At 37.7% G+C, this 11,308-nt stretch overlaps 2 protein-coding genes and 1 long non-coding RNA gene across 3 annotated transcripts; all 3 read left to right on the forward strand.

Annotated features, from left to right (window-relative positions):
• LOC125215220 (uncharacterized zinc finger CCHC domain-containing protein At4g19190) lies at window positions 1-3,506 on the forward strand. The gene is made up of 7 exons (XM_048116579.1): window positions 1-263; window positions 616-678; window positions 956-1,089; window positions 1,244-1,357; window positions 1,566-1,767; window positions 2,500-2,614; window positions 2,707-3,506. Exons 1-7 carry the CDS (start codon window positions 51-53, stop codon window positions 3,276-3,278), a joined length of 1,413 nt encoding a protein of 470 aa, XP_047972536.1. The 5' UTR covers window positions 1-50; the 3' UTR covers window positions 3,279-3,506.
• A 1,184-nt stretch (window positions 3,507-4,690) lies between these two features.
• On the forward strand, window positions 4,691-6,329 carry LOC125212384. Its single transcript, XR_007174660.1, has 3 exons — window positions 4,691-4,825; window positions 5,085-5,129; window positions 6,255-6,329. It is a non-coding gene; the product is annotated as an uncharacterized LOC125212384 (long non-coding RNA).
• Window positions 6,330-7,833: 1,504 nt separating this feature from the next.
• LOC125211011 (protein FAM133-like) lies at window positions 7,834-9,504 on the forward strand. The gene is made up of 5 exons (XM_048110681.1): window positions 7,834-7,882; window positions 8,132-8,238; window positions 8,346-8,469; window positions 8,701-8,731; window positions 8,798-9,504. Exons 1-5 carry the CDS (start codon window positions 7,850-7,852, stop codon window positions 9,166-9,168), a joined length of 666 nt encoding a protein of 221 aa, XP_047966638.1. The 5' UTR covers window positions 7,834-7,849; the 3' UTR covers window positions 9,169-9,504.
• The last annotated feature ends 1,804 nt before the right edge of the window (window positions 9,505-11,308 follow it).

An 11,308-nucleotide genomic window follows, 5' to 3' on the forward strand; every position in this document is an offset into this window, starting at 1 on the left:
CGCGCAGAAGTCCGGCAAGCGTGAGCTCGGCACTAACCAAATCCCCAATTATGGAGGACGGTGGTGGCGGAGGGTTCCGATCAAGCAAGAAGGACAAAGAAGGCGAAGTCGACTACAAGACCAAGGCCGGAACGGCGTGGTCCCATTCCTTTCTCAACCAGAAGCCGTGGCATCCGCTCTCCTACCCTAACCAGCGCCGCAAATGGATCGCCGAGCAAACTCACTCTCAGAATCAGCGCCGCGCCGAGGAGGTCGCGCGCGAGGTGCGCTCTACTTTCCCTGATTCGTTCTCTGTATCGAATGTCTTGTTGAAAATTAGGTCTTTTTTTTCTCTAGAATTGGGAAATAATGGAATTGGAAGTGGTGAGTGTTGTTATGCTCTATTTGATTGTATTTCCATTTAGTTATTCAGCTCCAATGGAATATCGGTTTGTTCCGCTTACTTGTTTTTGGATTTTGCAGCTATTGTATGCGTTCTTCATTCAGTGCTCTGCGTTTCTTATTTATTTTTTTGTTTTCCTTTTTAGATTTTGATACTTAAGCCTTATAACGCTGATATATTATGCTTTTTGTTTCTAAGATTTTTACTGATTTTTGTTTCTTTCCTGTTTCCAGTATGCACAACAGCAGGATTTTCTTCGGCAGACTGCGCTTCTTTCACATAAGGAGAAGGAAAAGGTAATGTTTAAAAGTGTAGGAGGGAATTTATTTCCTATAACCACAACGAAAGGGAAAATGAGTTATGGAAGTTTTGGCAAATGAACACACACATACATCTGGTTTAAAGAACAATATGGATTATATTATCATTATATGATCTGACTTGCCAGTTGCCACTTTACACGTCGCATTCGTTCTTGTGCTTTTATGCAAGAATGCATTTAGTCTTTTTTTTTCATATATCTTGAGTTAATTACTTGGATTTTCATTTTTCTTGTAACCTTGTTACAATCAGTTGGAAATGATGCAAGCTGTAAGCTTTTTATATGTAAAACCTCCTGGTTACAATGCCGAAAGTGCTAAAGCTGCTGAGATTGCTGATGAGAAAAGGAAGCTAGAGCAATCTCTTGAAGAGGCATCGTCTTCCATGTAATAAATAGTCTTTACTTGATCAATTTAAAACTGTATGCTGATCTATGAGGTCTATTTTTTTGTTTTCATACTACTATAATTTTTCTCATAGGGAAGGTGGGCTGTGTTCTGTTTCTTTTATCAACTAATATGGTGTCTGTTACTTTTGTAGGAAGATGGAAAATGAACCTCCTGCAGGGGAGAAAAAGAAACCAGTGCCAAAAGATGTTTTTGGTCGTAAATTACCTACTGAAGAACAATTTGAGGTTCTAAAAAATGCTCCAAAGTACGTGTGAATATTTTTCTTCTTTAAAGATTGTGTGGCAGACATGTTTAATTATTAAGCTGTTTTAAGTTTTGCTTATTTCTGGAGGTATTTTTCAGAGGTGACTTTTTCTTTTCTTTATATGTTTTGGGCTATGGCTGGGAATGTCTTGAGGTTCTGACTTCTTAGGATATATAGGATGATTTGAGTGCCATTTCTCTCTTTTCAGGTTAGATACTGGGGTTGCTGGCCGGGCAAAACCATTTGGAGTTGAAATTCGCAATGTGAAATGTCTTAGATGTGGGAACTATGGGCATCAAAGTGGTGATCGTGAATGTCCATTAAAGGATGCAATAATGCCTAACGAGGAAAGTAGATTAAAACGGGATGACCCTTTAACAGCCATTCTAGCTCAAACTGATGCTGGTGAGGTAATTATCGTACATACCATGTATCTTGTAGCTGTGTACTGTATAAGAATTGAACTCAGTTAGCTGCTGATTAGAACCATTCTCTGCTGTAGCTTGATATATAGTGCTGCAATAGTGACATTTGATGTTTCATATCCATGCCAGATGGTAAATAAATGTCGAATTGCCATTTCAAATATTAGATAGAACATGTGAATATTGTGAAGGAGATGCGACAAAGAGAATTTTGTCTTGGGAATTTGAGATTTTTTTGGAAGTTCATGGAATGCTGAACTACTTTGTGGGATACAGCTGCTGATTTGGACATAGAATATGCTGGAGGATTCTGTGAAGCTTAAAAAAACCCGACTCGTCCATTACATAAAATTTTACAGCCCATGTTTTTCATTGTTGATGAATCACTAGTACCAACAGCAGCTAGGGAAAAGGTACAGAATTATACAGAATAAAGAATGAGAACTTCTTTTTCCTTAGGGTAGGGTGGGTGGGGTTAGATAGTAATGGGAGCGGATAGATGTGCTGGGTCGAGAAAATTGTTCATGCATATGGGCGTGTACGCCTGGCTGCACCATCCTTAGACTGAAGAGAATGCAGACCAAGGCATCCCAATTAGAGACAAATGATGCTGAATAATAATTGGACACTGGAAAATCTCGAATCATGTTAATGCAAATGATGTGTTTATTCAAACGAGATGTATATTTTATCATTGCTTTCTTCTCTCTCTTGCAGCCTTTAAAATGGGAGCTGAAGCAGCAGCCCGGAATGAGCCCTCCTCGTGGAGGTTTCAATCCCGACGATCCCAATCAGCAGATAGTTGCCGAGGACATTTTTGATGAGTACGGAGGTGAAAGCTATACGCCTTGCAGCATAAAAGTCAAATGTGTCGTCAGTCTTGAGATTCTGAAAGTGTAATCTTCTTTTTATCTTTATTTGCAGGATTTCTAAGTGAAGTCAACATACCAGAGTTGCTAACCAACTTCTCTACAACAAAAGCAAAGAAGAAGAAGAAAAAGAAGTCAGACAAGAGCAAGTATACGAACACTAGACGGTCTCCTTCACCAGATGAACAAACAAGACACAATGAAGGGAGTGAATCATCATCTGGAGATGAGAGGAGGGAAAAAGTAAAGAGAAGTCATAAGAGGAAGGAGGAGGAAGAAATACGGGATGGTGAAGGGAGGACATCATCATTTGTCGACGAGAGGAGGGGAAGAGTAAAGAAAAGACATGAGAGGAAGAAGAAGAAGCTAGAGCAATCCGAGTCAAGTCCATCCGAAAGCTCAGATAGCAATAGGCGTCGGAGAAGGGGAACCAGACACAAGCATCGGCATTCAAGCTCCTCCGAGGCATCTGACTCTGATGATCGGGGACGTAGACGCCATCACCATCGGGGAACCAGACACAAGCATCGGCATTCAAGCTCCTCCGAGGCATCTGACTCTGATGATCGGGGACGTAGACGCCATCACCATCGGCACAGTCGGCATAGTCATCGGCATCAACACTGACATCATACCGTTTTTGAATCAGATTGGTCAAATTTCCTACACTGAATATAGCGGTGAAATGGATGTGTTAACAGATGCTGCAGAAGTAAAGCAATTGAAAAATGTTGAGATTGTGTAGTCTGAACACAGGCTTTAGCTTTATTTACCAGCATATATTTCATTGGAATCCATTTCAACAGGTATTGCAATTTTGGACTTATATAAAATAAACTGCAATTGATGTGCACCTGTTTTAATATGTTCTTAGTAAATTCCTGTGGTACTTCATATCCAGTTTCTAATTTTATGATTTTTTAATGGGAATAAACTTCCAATTTGAGATGCCAAAATACTATTGCCAAAAAAAGTCTGAAGTTTGTATAAATAATAGAAAAAAAATTATTTACATTGCATTTTAATACATTCAGTCATATATATTTAGACAACGTTAATTTTTTGCATACGTGTGACGTACAGAACATGAACCAGCGATGCAACTTTTTGTGCCAATGAAACTTATTATATCAACATAAAATAATGTTGAAACATCTTGTACCTCGTGTAAATAAAAAGTTAATATTATCTAAATATAATTGACAAAATGTATTCATCAAATGAAATGCACATACAAGGTTTTTTTTATTGTTTATGCAAACTTAAACTTTTTGAGCTAATATGCAACAATAATGAAATAGTTTGAATAATATAGTAATCCGTTGCAAATCATAGATTTCCAGGCTTGGGTGACGGAATGGATTGTATGCATTGAGAATGGAAATATTGACCTAATGAACGGAACAATATAGAGGGAGAAGTGTGTAAACTCGATGATTAATTTGGAAGTTGGAGTATATTATTTGACTTATGTAATTTCTGTTTTTTGTTTAATTTTTAATTTGTGACTTGATATATTTATGATCTATTATTATTGTAACTTGTTTGTTTTAATTTGTGTAATTTTGTGTTGTACTTCATTAGTATGCATATAGTACTAATATTTTGAAAATTTTATTACAAATTAATTAAAATACTTCCCCATTCTCCTAAAAATACGATGAAAGTGTATAAGTTAATGCACAATTATTAAACTAAGAGACATATATAGAAATAAAAAGTGATTGAATTATTATTAGTGGAGAATGAGTCTCATCTTAGAGATAATTTTTTTTCTAAAATAGAAAGTATATAAGACTAATATGAAAAGAAATAATATTTTTAAGGGTTTGGGGAGTATGAAATAATTTTTGTAATGCTATTCGTATAAATTTTAAATATAATTAAAAATATATGAATGAATATTTTAATAAAAAAATAAAATAAAATAAACTAGAGTCAATACTCCACTTATTACAAGCTCCTTGGGGATGCAAAATATTTACCTCTGATTCTCTACACTTGACACCAACACAAAACCAATATCTGATCATCTTTCCTCATAAATACACCATCTCATTTCACTGATTATCAAAAACAACAAATTCAAAATTGTTAGCGAAGGAGAGAAAAGAGAAGTCGTAGTCTCATAGCTCATGGGAGAAGAGGGCAAGAAAGCGGCGGAAAAAGAGGAGGTGATCGATCACTTTGTCTTCTTTCTTTGATCCATTGCATTTCCCCCTTTTTATTTATTTTTTCTTTCCTTTTCCATTGCATGTTTTATAACTGTTGAAAATTGGAAGTGTTGAGTGTAATGCTCAATTTGTCTAATTTGGGGACTGCATGTTATCGATCACGATTAGAATGCTCATTTCTCTCACCTTTTTAGTCTTGCTATGCTTTTGCTAAAGTTGTTCAACTCTTTTGCAAATTTTTGTTTCTTGTGCTTTGCAGGGTGCACGAGGTCATGGAAATATTGCACAGAAAGGGCAAGAAGAGGTGATTTCCTATATCTCACCATTTTGAACATGGGAAAATACTTTATTGTATCTGTTGATTTTTTTTTGGAAATCTTTTATTGCTATTTATGTTGATGTTGATATTTGTACTATACTATTAAAAATGAGACGCTTCTTTGTTGAACGAGATTTAAGAAATTAATATTCAAAGAGATAAGTAAAGAGAGAAAATAAAGCAAGAGAGTGAAGAGAGAATAAAGTAATAGTGAAGAAATAGACTCATTTTAGGTGGGACACCCAAATAGGAAAGTGCGCCGCTTATGGTGGGATGGAGGGAGTACTATATATTTTTTAGTTATACTTATATTGGGTGGAGGACAAATACTTTTTCATTCTTGGTCATTTTGCAACATTGTATTATGATCAAATAATCTCAAATAGAATAAGTTATAATCCTATCACTTAGTTTGAAATTTTTAGATGTTTATTGCCTTCTTTTCTAATTTTTTTCAAGTATTTTTTATTTTTAAATATATAAAAGGTATGCTAGATTCATTTTCTACAATCAATATAATTTTCAACTACAAAAAATGTCTAATTATAAATATTCATATTATAATTTATGATTTTTTATTACATAAGATGTTATGATCTTGGATTCTCTACAATTAAAAACTTACATTATGTAAGTACTATAGCCAGCTTTTTTTTCAAGAATAATTAACTGCATTTCAAAACATTGAGTAAACTAGTTCTTTACATAGACCTAATATTTCTTACAATGTTTGTTTTCGGAAATGCAACTTAATTATATTGGTTATTTTTATCTCCAAAAAGTTAAATTGGTTATTATTTTTACAAATTTAAGTTTGTGGAAAATTTTCTCTATATACCTATTTAAAAAGAAAAAAAATATGCCCTACACAATATATGTAATCATAGGTGCATATGTAGTTATTTTTCATGTATGAAAGATTTAGTATTGAAAAATTTGATGGTTTTTTCTCATATAGTACTATTTGTATTCTTGAATTGTTTAGAATTCATATTACCACTAATTGGTATTTGATTGGACTAGTAATGAATTTATCGTACGCAGAAATAGATAATGTCTTGCACCACGCGGGTGAAATACTAATGTCTCAGATATTTTGGGTGTGAGCAGGTTAGTTGGACGTGGAAGAGAAAGCCGTTGCAAGGATTTAGCCATTCGATCTCCCTTTCTTACCGGAAGAAAGTGTTTGATGACATCAGGTCGGTTTTGACCTGTGTCGGTGGCGAGAAACTACTGCAACGATTTTTGGATGGCTGCTTTGGTCATCTTATGCGTTTCATCGGGGGAGTTAGTTGCAGCAAAGCTCTGCATGAGTTGATTAGTCATGAAATCACATTTCCCAAAGCCAAAGGAGATGAGTTGTGGTTCCACGTTGGTGAAACCAACATTTGGTTTGCAGTTGCAGAGTATGCACTCGTGACCGGACTACATTTTGGATCATCCACTTTTGATCCACTAGGAAGTCACGAGATGCCACGGGAAGGGCTTTTTATGCGATTATGGAAGGGTCGTCCTATCACCACGAAACATCTTTGGGGCCTGTTTAATTTGCAGCGTCTTAGTATGTCAGCGGAGGATTATTTGAAGGTGGCTCATGTCCTGGCCCTGCATCTGATGGCGTTGGGGTATGACCAGTGTAGGAGGATCGAGCCATGGGTGTGGGTTTTGGTTGAAGATCTCGATCAGTGGAATAGTTTTCCTTGGGGTGCATACACGTACCAGGCGCTCGTGCACTTTGTTAGCGTCCTGCCTACAAAGAGGGGAAACATGAAACATGGACTACGGTATATAATTTCTGGGCCGGTATGGGCCCTGCAGGTATACACTCTTTGTGTTTATTGCCTTTTCAACTTTATTGATTCTTTTGACTCAAGTTGGCACGCCTTATTTTACAGATTTGGGCGTATGAGGCTATACCACGTCTACCAAATAGGTGTGCTTTGATCACCAAGGAGGCCCGTGTGCCCCGATGTCTTAAGTGGTCGTTTCTGAGGAACGGAAGGTTGCACAAACATATTTTGGACAGGAAGGTATCATATATCATGCTTTGACGGATATTATTGCAAAAATATTCAAATTTTTTCCCCGCCAAATTTCTTTTTAGAAAGTAGCTAGGAGATTAACTTATGTAAAATTCATTTAGTAAGTTTTGTAAAACAGTATTTTAATCATTCTGCATTTTTTATTAGAAATATTTATGTTGATTAAATTGTGTATGTCTAGATTTTATGACACAAATTTATTTTGTCCAGCTTGTTTGTCATGTGACATTGGAGCCAACAGACGACGAGCGCTTGCAGCCATATTGGCTGAGCTTGCAAACTCAGCAGCCACTCGGCGTTCGTTACGCTTCCCCACGGACCCGGCAGCGGCAAGTAGTGGCGCCTCCGCCTCGTGTCGTGGGAGCTGTAAGGCGGGCCAGGGTTCCAGTCTTGTATAACTATTATTTAACTTCATCAGATGGCGCTTCAGCTAGTTCGTCGCCGCCAGAACCACAACGCGCGGCTCCTCTGGAGCCTGTCGAGGTCCCTGACACCGATGGTAGCTCGCGCAGCACTCCAAAGCCATCAGATCGTCCCAACCGCAGGCTGAACCGCACAACACGACGCCCACAGAGATGTCCTGAAGCACTGGACGAGGCTCGCTTTGTGGATCAAGTTTCTGGTAAGGTGGTTGATCATCTGGTCCAGCTTCTCGTTCCCCAGATGAAGCAGTGGATAGACGACCGGTTTGATCAGGTTCAAATTGATTATTCAATATTTTAGTTTTCGATTGTTTCACCATTTGTTGCAAGTCTTTGCTAGTTTTTACTTCATTAACACTAAAACTAACTAGAATACTTATGTTTGTTATGAGGTTGGTTAATTTTTTTCACTTTTATTATCCAAAGTTACTTGTAATATAGTGAGACACTTTTTAATAATTCATACAAGAAGCAAATTGTTGAGTGGCCTTACTAGATTCTCATTTTATGTGACGATGATCAGATGGAAAAACCTCAAGGTTGCAACCCAAAAAGTGCTAAAGCTGTTGCTGAGATTGCTGTCAAGAATAAAAAGAAGAAGAAGTACTTTGGTGGGGGCTCATCTTCAATGTAATTCTTCAACTACTGCTTTTGTTCATAGTAGTGTGTGATGATCTCTGAGGTTTGTTAGAATTTGGGTTAAATGCTGTGACTGAGGAATGACACATTCTTTCCAGGTTAGACACTGGTGTAGCTGGCGACGGAATATCAACTTCTAATCAAGAGGATTCTGTGATGCCTAGTGAGGGAAGTCGAGAAAAACGCGATGTCCCCATTCGGCCTCATAGTGATGCTAACAAGGTAATGCATAGCAATTGATTTATGATGAAGGGAATATGATTTGATGATTTCTGTCAATGTTAGTAATTTATTCACATGTAAAAGCTGTATATTGAGATGAAAGTTATTGACCAAATCAAGTGAATACTGTGAAGGTGTAGTATGATTTATGTGAATGTGAATGTGAATGTGAATGTGAATGCAAATGCTTTTTTATTCAAAATAATTTGCATTCTTATCTCCTTGATGCAGCCAGTTAAGTCTGAGATGAAGAAGAATTCAGGTGAAAACTTTGCAACTCAATCCTTATATATAATGGAACTATTTGATGAATTTGTAATTTTCTTAGTTGAAGCCAGTGCATCCAAGTTGCAAGCCAACCCTTATTCAAGCAAGACGATGGCGCCGAAGAGGTTGAAAATGAAGAAGTCTCCTTCGTCCAACGAAGAAACAAGTGATGGTGATAATGACGGAAGCAAATCGCCTTCTGGCGACGAGAGGAGGAGGAAGAAGAAGAGGAGCAAGAAACGGAAGCAGAAGTATTGGCAGTCGCGTTCGGCTGAAAGCTCAAGTAGTGACGGTGATCGGAAGAGGAGAAATAGACGCAAGTGTCGTCGGGAAAGTTCCTCCGAGTCGTCTGATTTCGGCCGTCGATCCAGTCGGCGGCACCATCGTTCCCGTCAGAGCCACCATCGCCACGAACAACATCACTCCGGTTGATCGGCCTCTTTCAGTGATGTAGGTGATATGTTTTGAACTATGCATTATCAGAGTTGAGAGTAATTTCTTGATGCATGGAATTTCTAGGTAACTTAACATGGAATTTCTAGGTAACTTAATTTTGAGCCTTACTAAGTAAATGTTTGATATTTTGTGGCTACTAATCTTGTGATGCATTACCATAAACCTAACTCAAGCATTACCTTGATGATGTTGATGTTTTATGGCTGCTTGGTTTTTGAGATGCATTACCTTAGTCTTAGGATTGTAAGGTTGTAATTTTCGACTTTTATGTACTGCCGTACTGATGCATTTTGACACTATAATGGGTCTTCAGTTCAATTCCTATGTGTTTTTTGTTGGTAATGCAATTCCTATGTTTTTAACTATTGGTTAATTTGCAGACTTTATGCAATTTTATTTATGTGTTTGGTGGAAAGATTTTTATTTTATGTGTTTGGTGGAAAGATTAAGTAAAAGAGAGAATAAAATAAAAATAAATGTGTTTTTACTTTTAAATTATTTTAATTGAGATAAATTAAAAAGGAAAATAAGTTATTTTTCAGTGGAAACAGAGGGAGTACGTACTAATTTGATCATTGAATATCATCATTGTAAGGGCTTGTTCACCTTTCAACTTGGGATAACCCAAGAAATTCAATCTGGGTGTTTGTATTCAGCATGGGCCCACAGAAATGAAAAATTATATGTTGTTCGCCTTCTTTGTCCAATACTCATTCCTGTACCCAACAGTGACCACTACACAGAATAAAAATTAATTTTTTATACTAAAATCAGCATTTACGGAACCCTAGTTTTTATTCTCCATCAACATCTCAAAGCGGCAAAAAAAAGCGGGAAGCCTATGGTGGGAGCGCATAGCGATTTTTCAGAAAGTTCACAAACAGAGGGTGCAATTGTTGAAGTTGGCTTGAAGAAACTGACTTCAACAGGTGAGTCGTGTCCCACTCCATTGCTTGGTGTTTGTATTTTTCTGCAACGTGTTCTTAAAATTTCTTTGTGTGGAAATATTTGCCGACAAACGTGTAGATGCGAATCATTGGCCGGAGTTGTTTATGCCCTAATTTCTTGAGATTCAATTGAATTATTTATCGTTCTAAATGTGTGCATTTTGATTTTGTCTGTTTGACTAATGGAATAATAGATAAAGGGATAAAGTGGTTTATAGAACAATTTTGTGCGAATGATGTTGTTAGGTTCTTTGTTGTAGTTATCATGTCTCAGTCGATGCGCTTCGGGTCTGGATCCAACAGTGGGTTTACTAGTCAGGGTGAGTAGTTTACAAATCAATTATTGAAGAATTTTCAAAGCACCTAATTAGATTTTAACCATGTAAACATAATGCCTTTCGTCGCTTCACCTTTTCTGTGCGCAAAGGGGGTATCTATTCTGGGAGAACGAAGTACCGAAAAGGGGAACGCAGTCGGCGTATGTGGACTACACGTGAAGAAGATGTATTGGTTTCTGCTTTGATTGAGCTGGCCGCTACAGGGTGGAAATCCGACAACGGTTTCCGAGCTGGTTATCTTGGGCGTATCGAGCAACGTCTGCGCCAGGCATTCCCCAATACTGATCTTATGGGTGACCCCCATATTAACTCAAAGATTGGTGCGTGGAAAAAGAATCACAAGAGTCTTTCCCAAATCCTATCGAGGAGTGGTGTGGGCTTCACTGCTGACTTCAAGATTGATTGCGATGACGAGCAGTGGGAGCAGATCGTCAAGGTAAATCAGTGTGAATCAACTTTAATATTTGTTTACTAGTAGGCTATAACAATCTGGTTACTGAGCTTTATGATTTGCATCTTAGCTTGACAGCAGTGCCAAGACAATGCGCGATAAGGCCTGGACTTATTGGGATCAGTGGGTGCTCATATTTGGAAAAGACCGTGCAATTGGGACCGGTGCTGAAGAAATCCCTGATGCTGCCCGATCACTCCAGCAGCAAAATGTTACTGCCAGCGAGAACTACTCAAATGACTACTATGTGAACATGGAGGATATACCTCAGGAGGACAACACGCAGCCACAGCCAACCCCGACACTCGAGAACTACTAGGAAAGCATTGGTCAGAGTGAAAGCACTTTGCGGAACAACATCAAAGGTGGAAAGAAGCGTA

The sequence above is a fragment of the Salvia hispanica genome, chromosome 3, assembly GCF_023119035.1.
Source record: "Salvia hispanica cultivar TCC Black 2014 chromosome 3, UniMelb_Shisp_WGS_1.0, whole genome shotgun sequence".
NCBI classification, from domain to species: Eukaryota; Viridiplantae; Streptophyta; class Magnoliopsida; order Lamiales; family Lamiaceae; genus Salvia; species Salvia hispanica.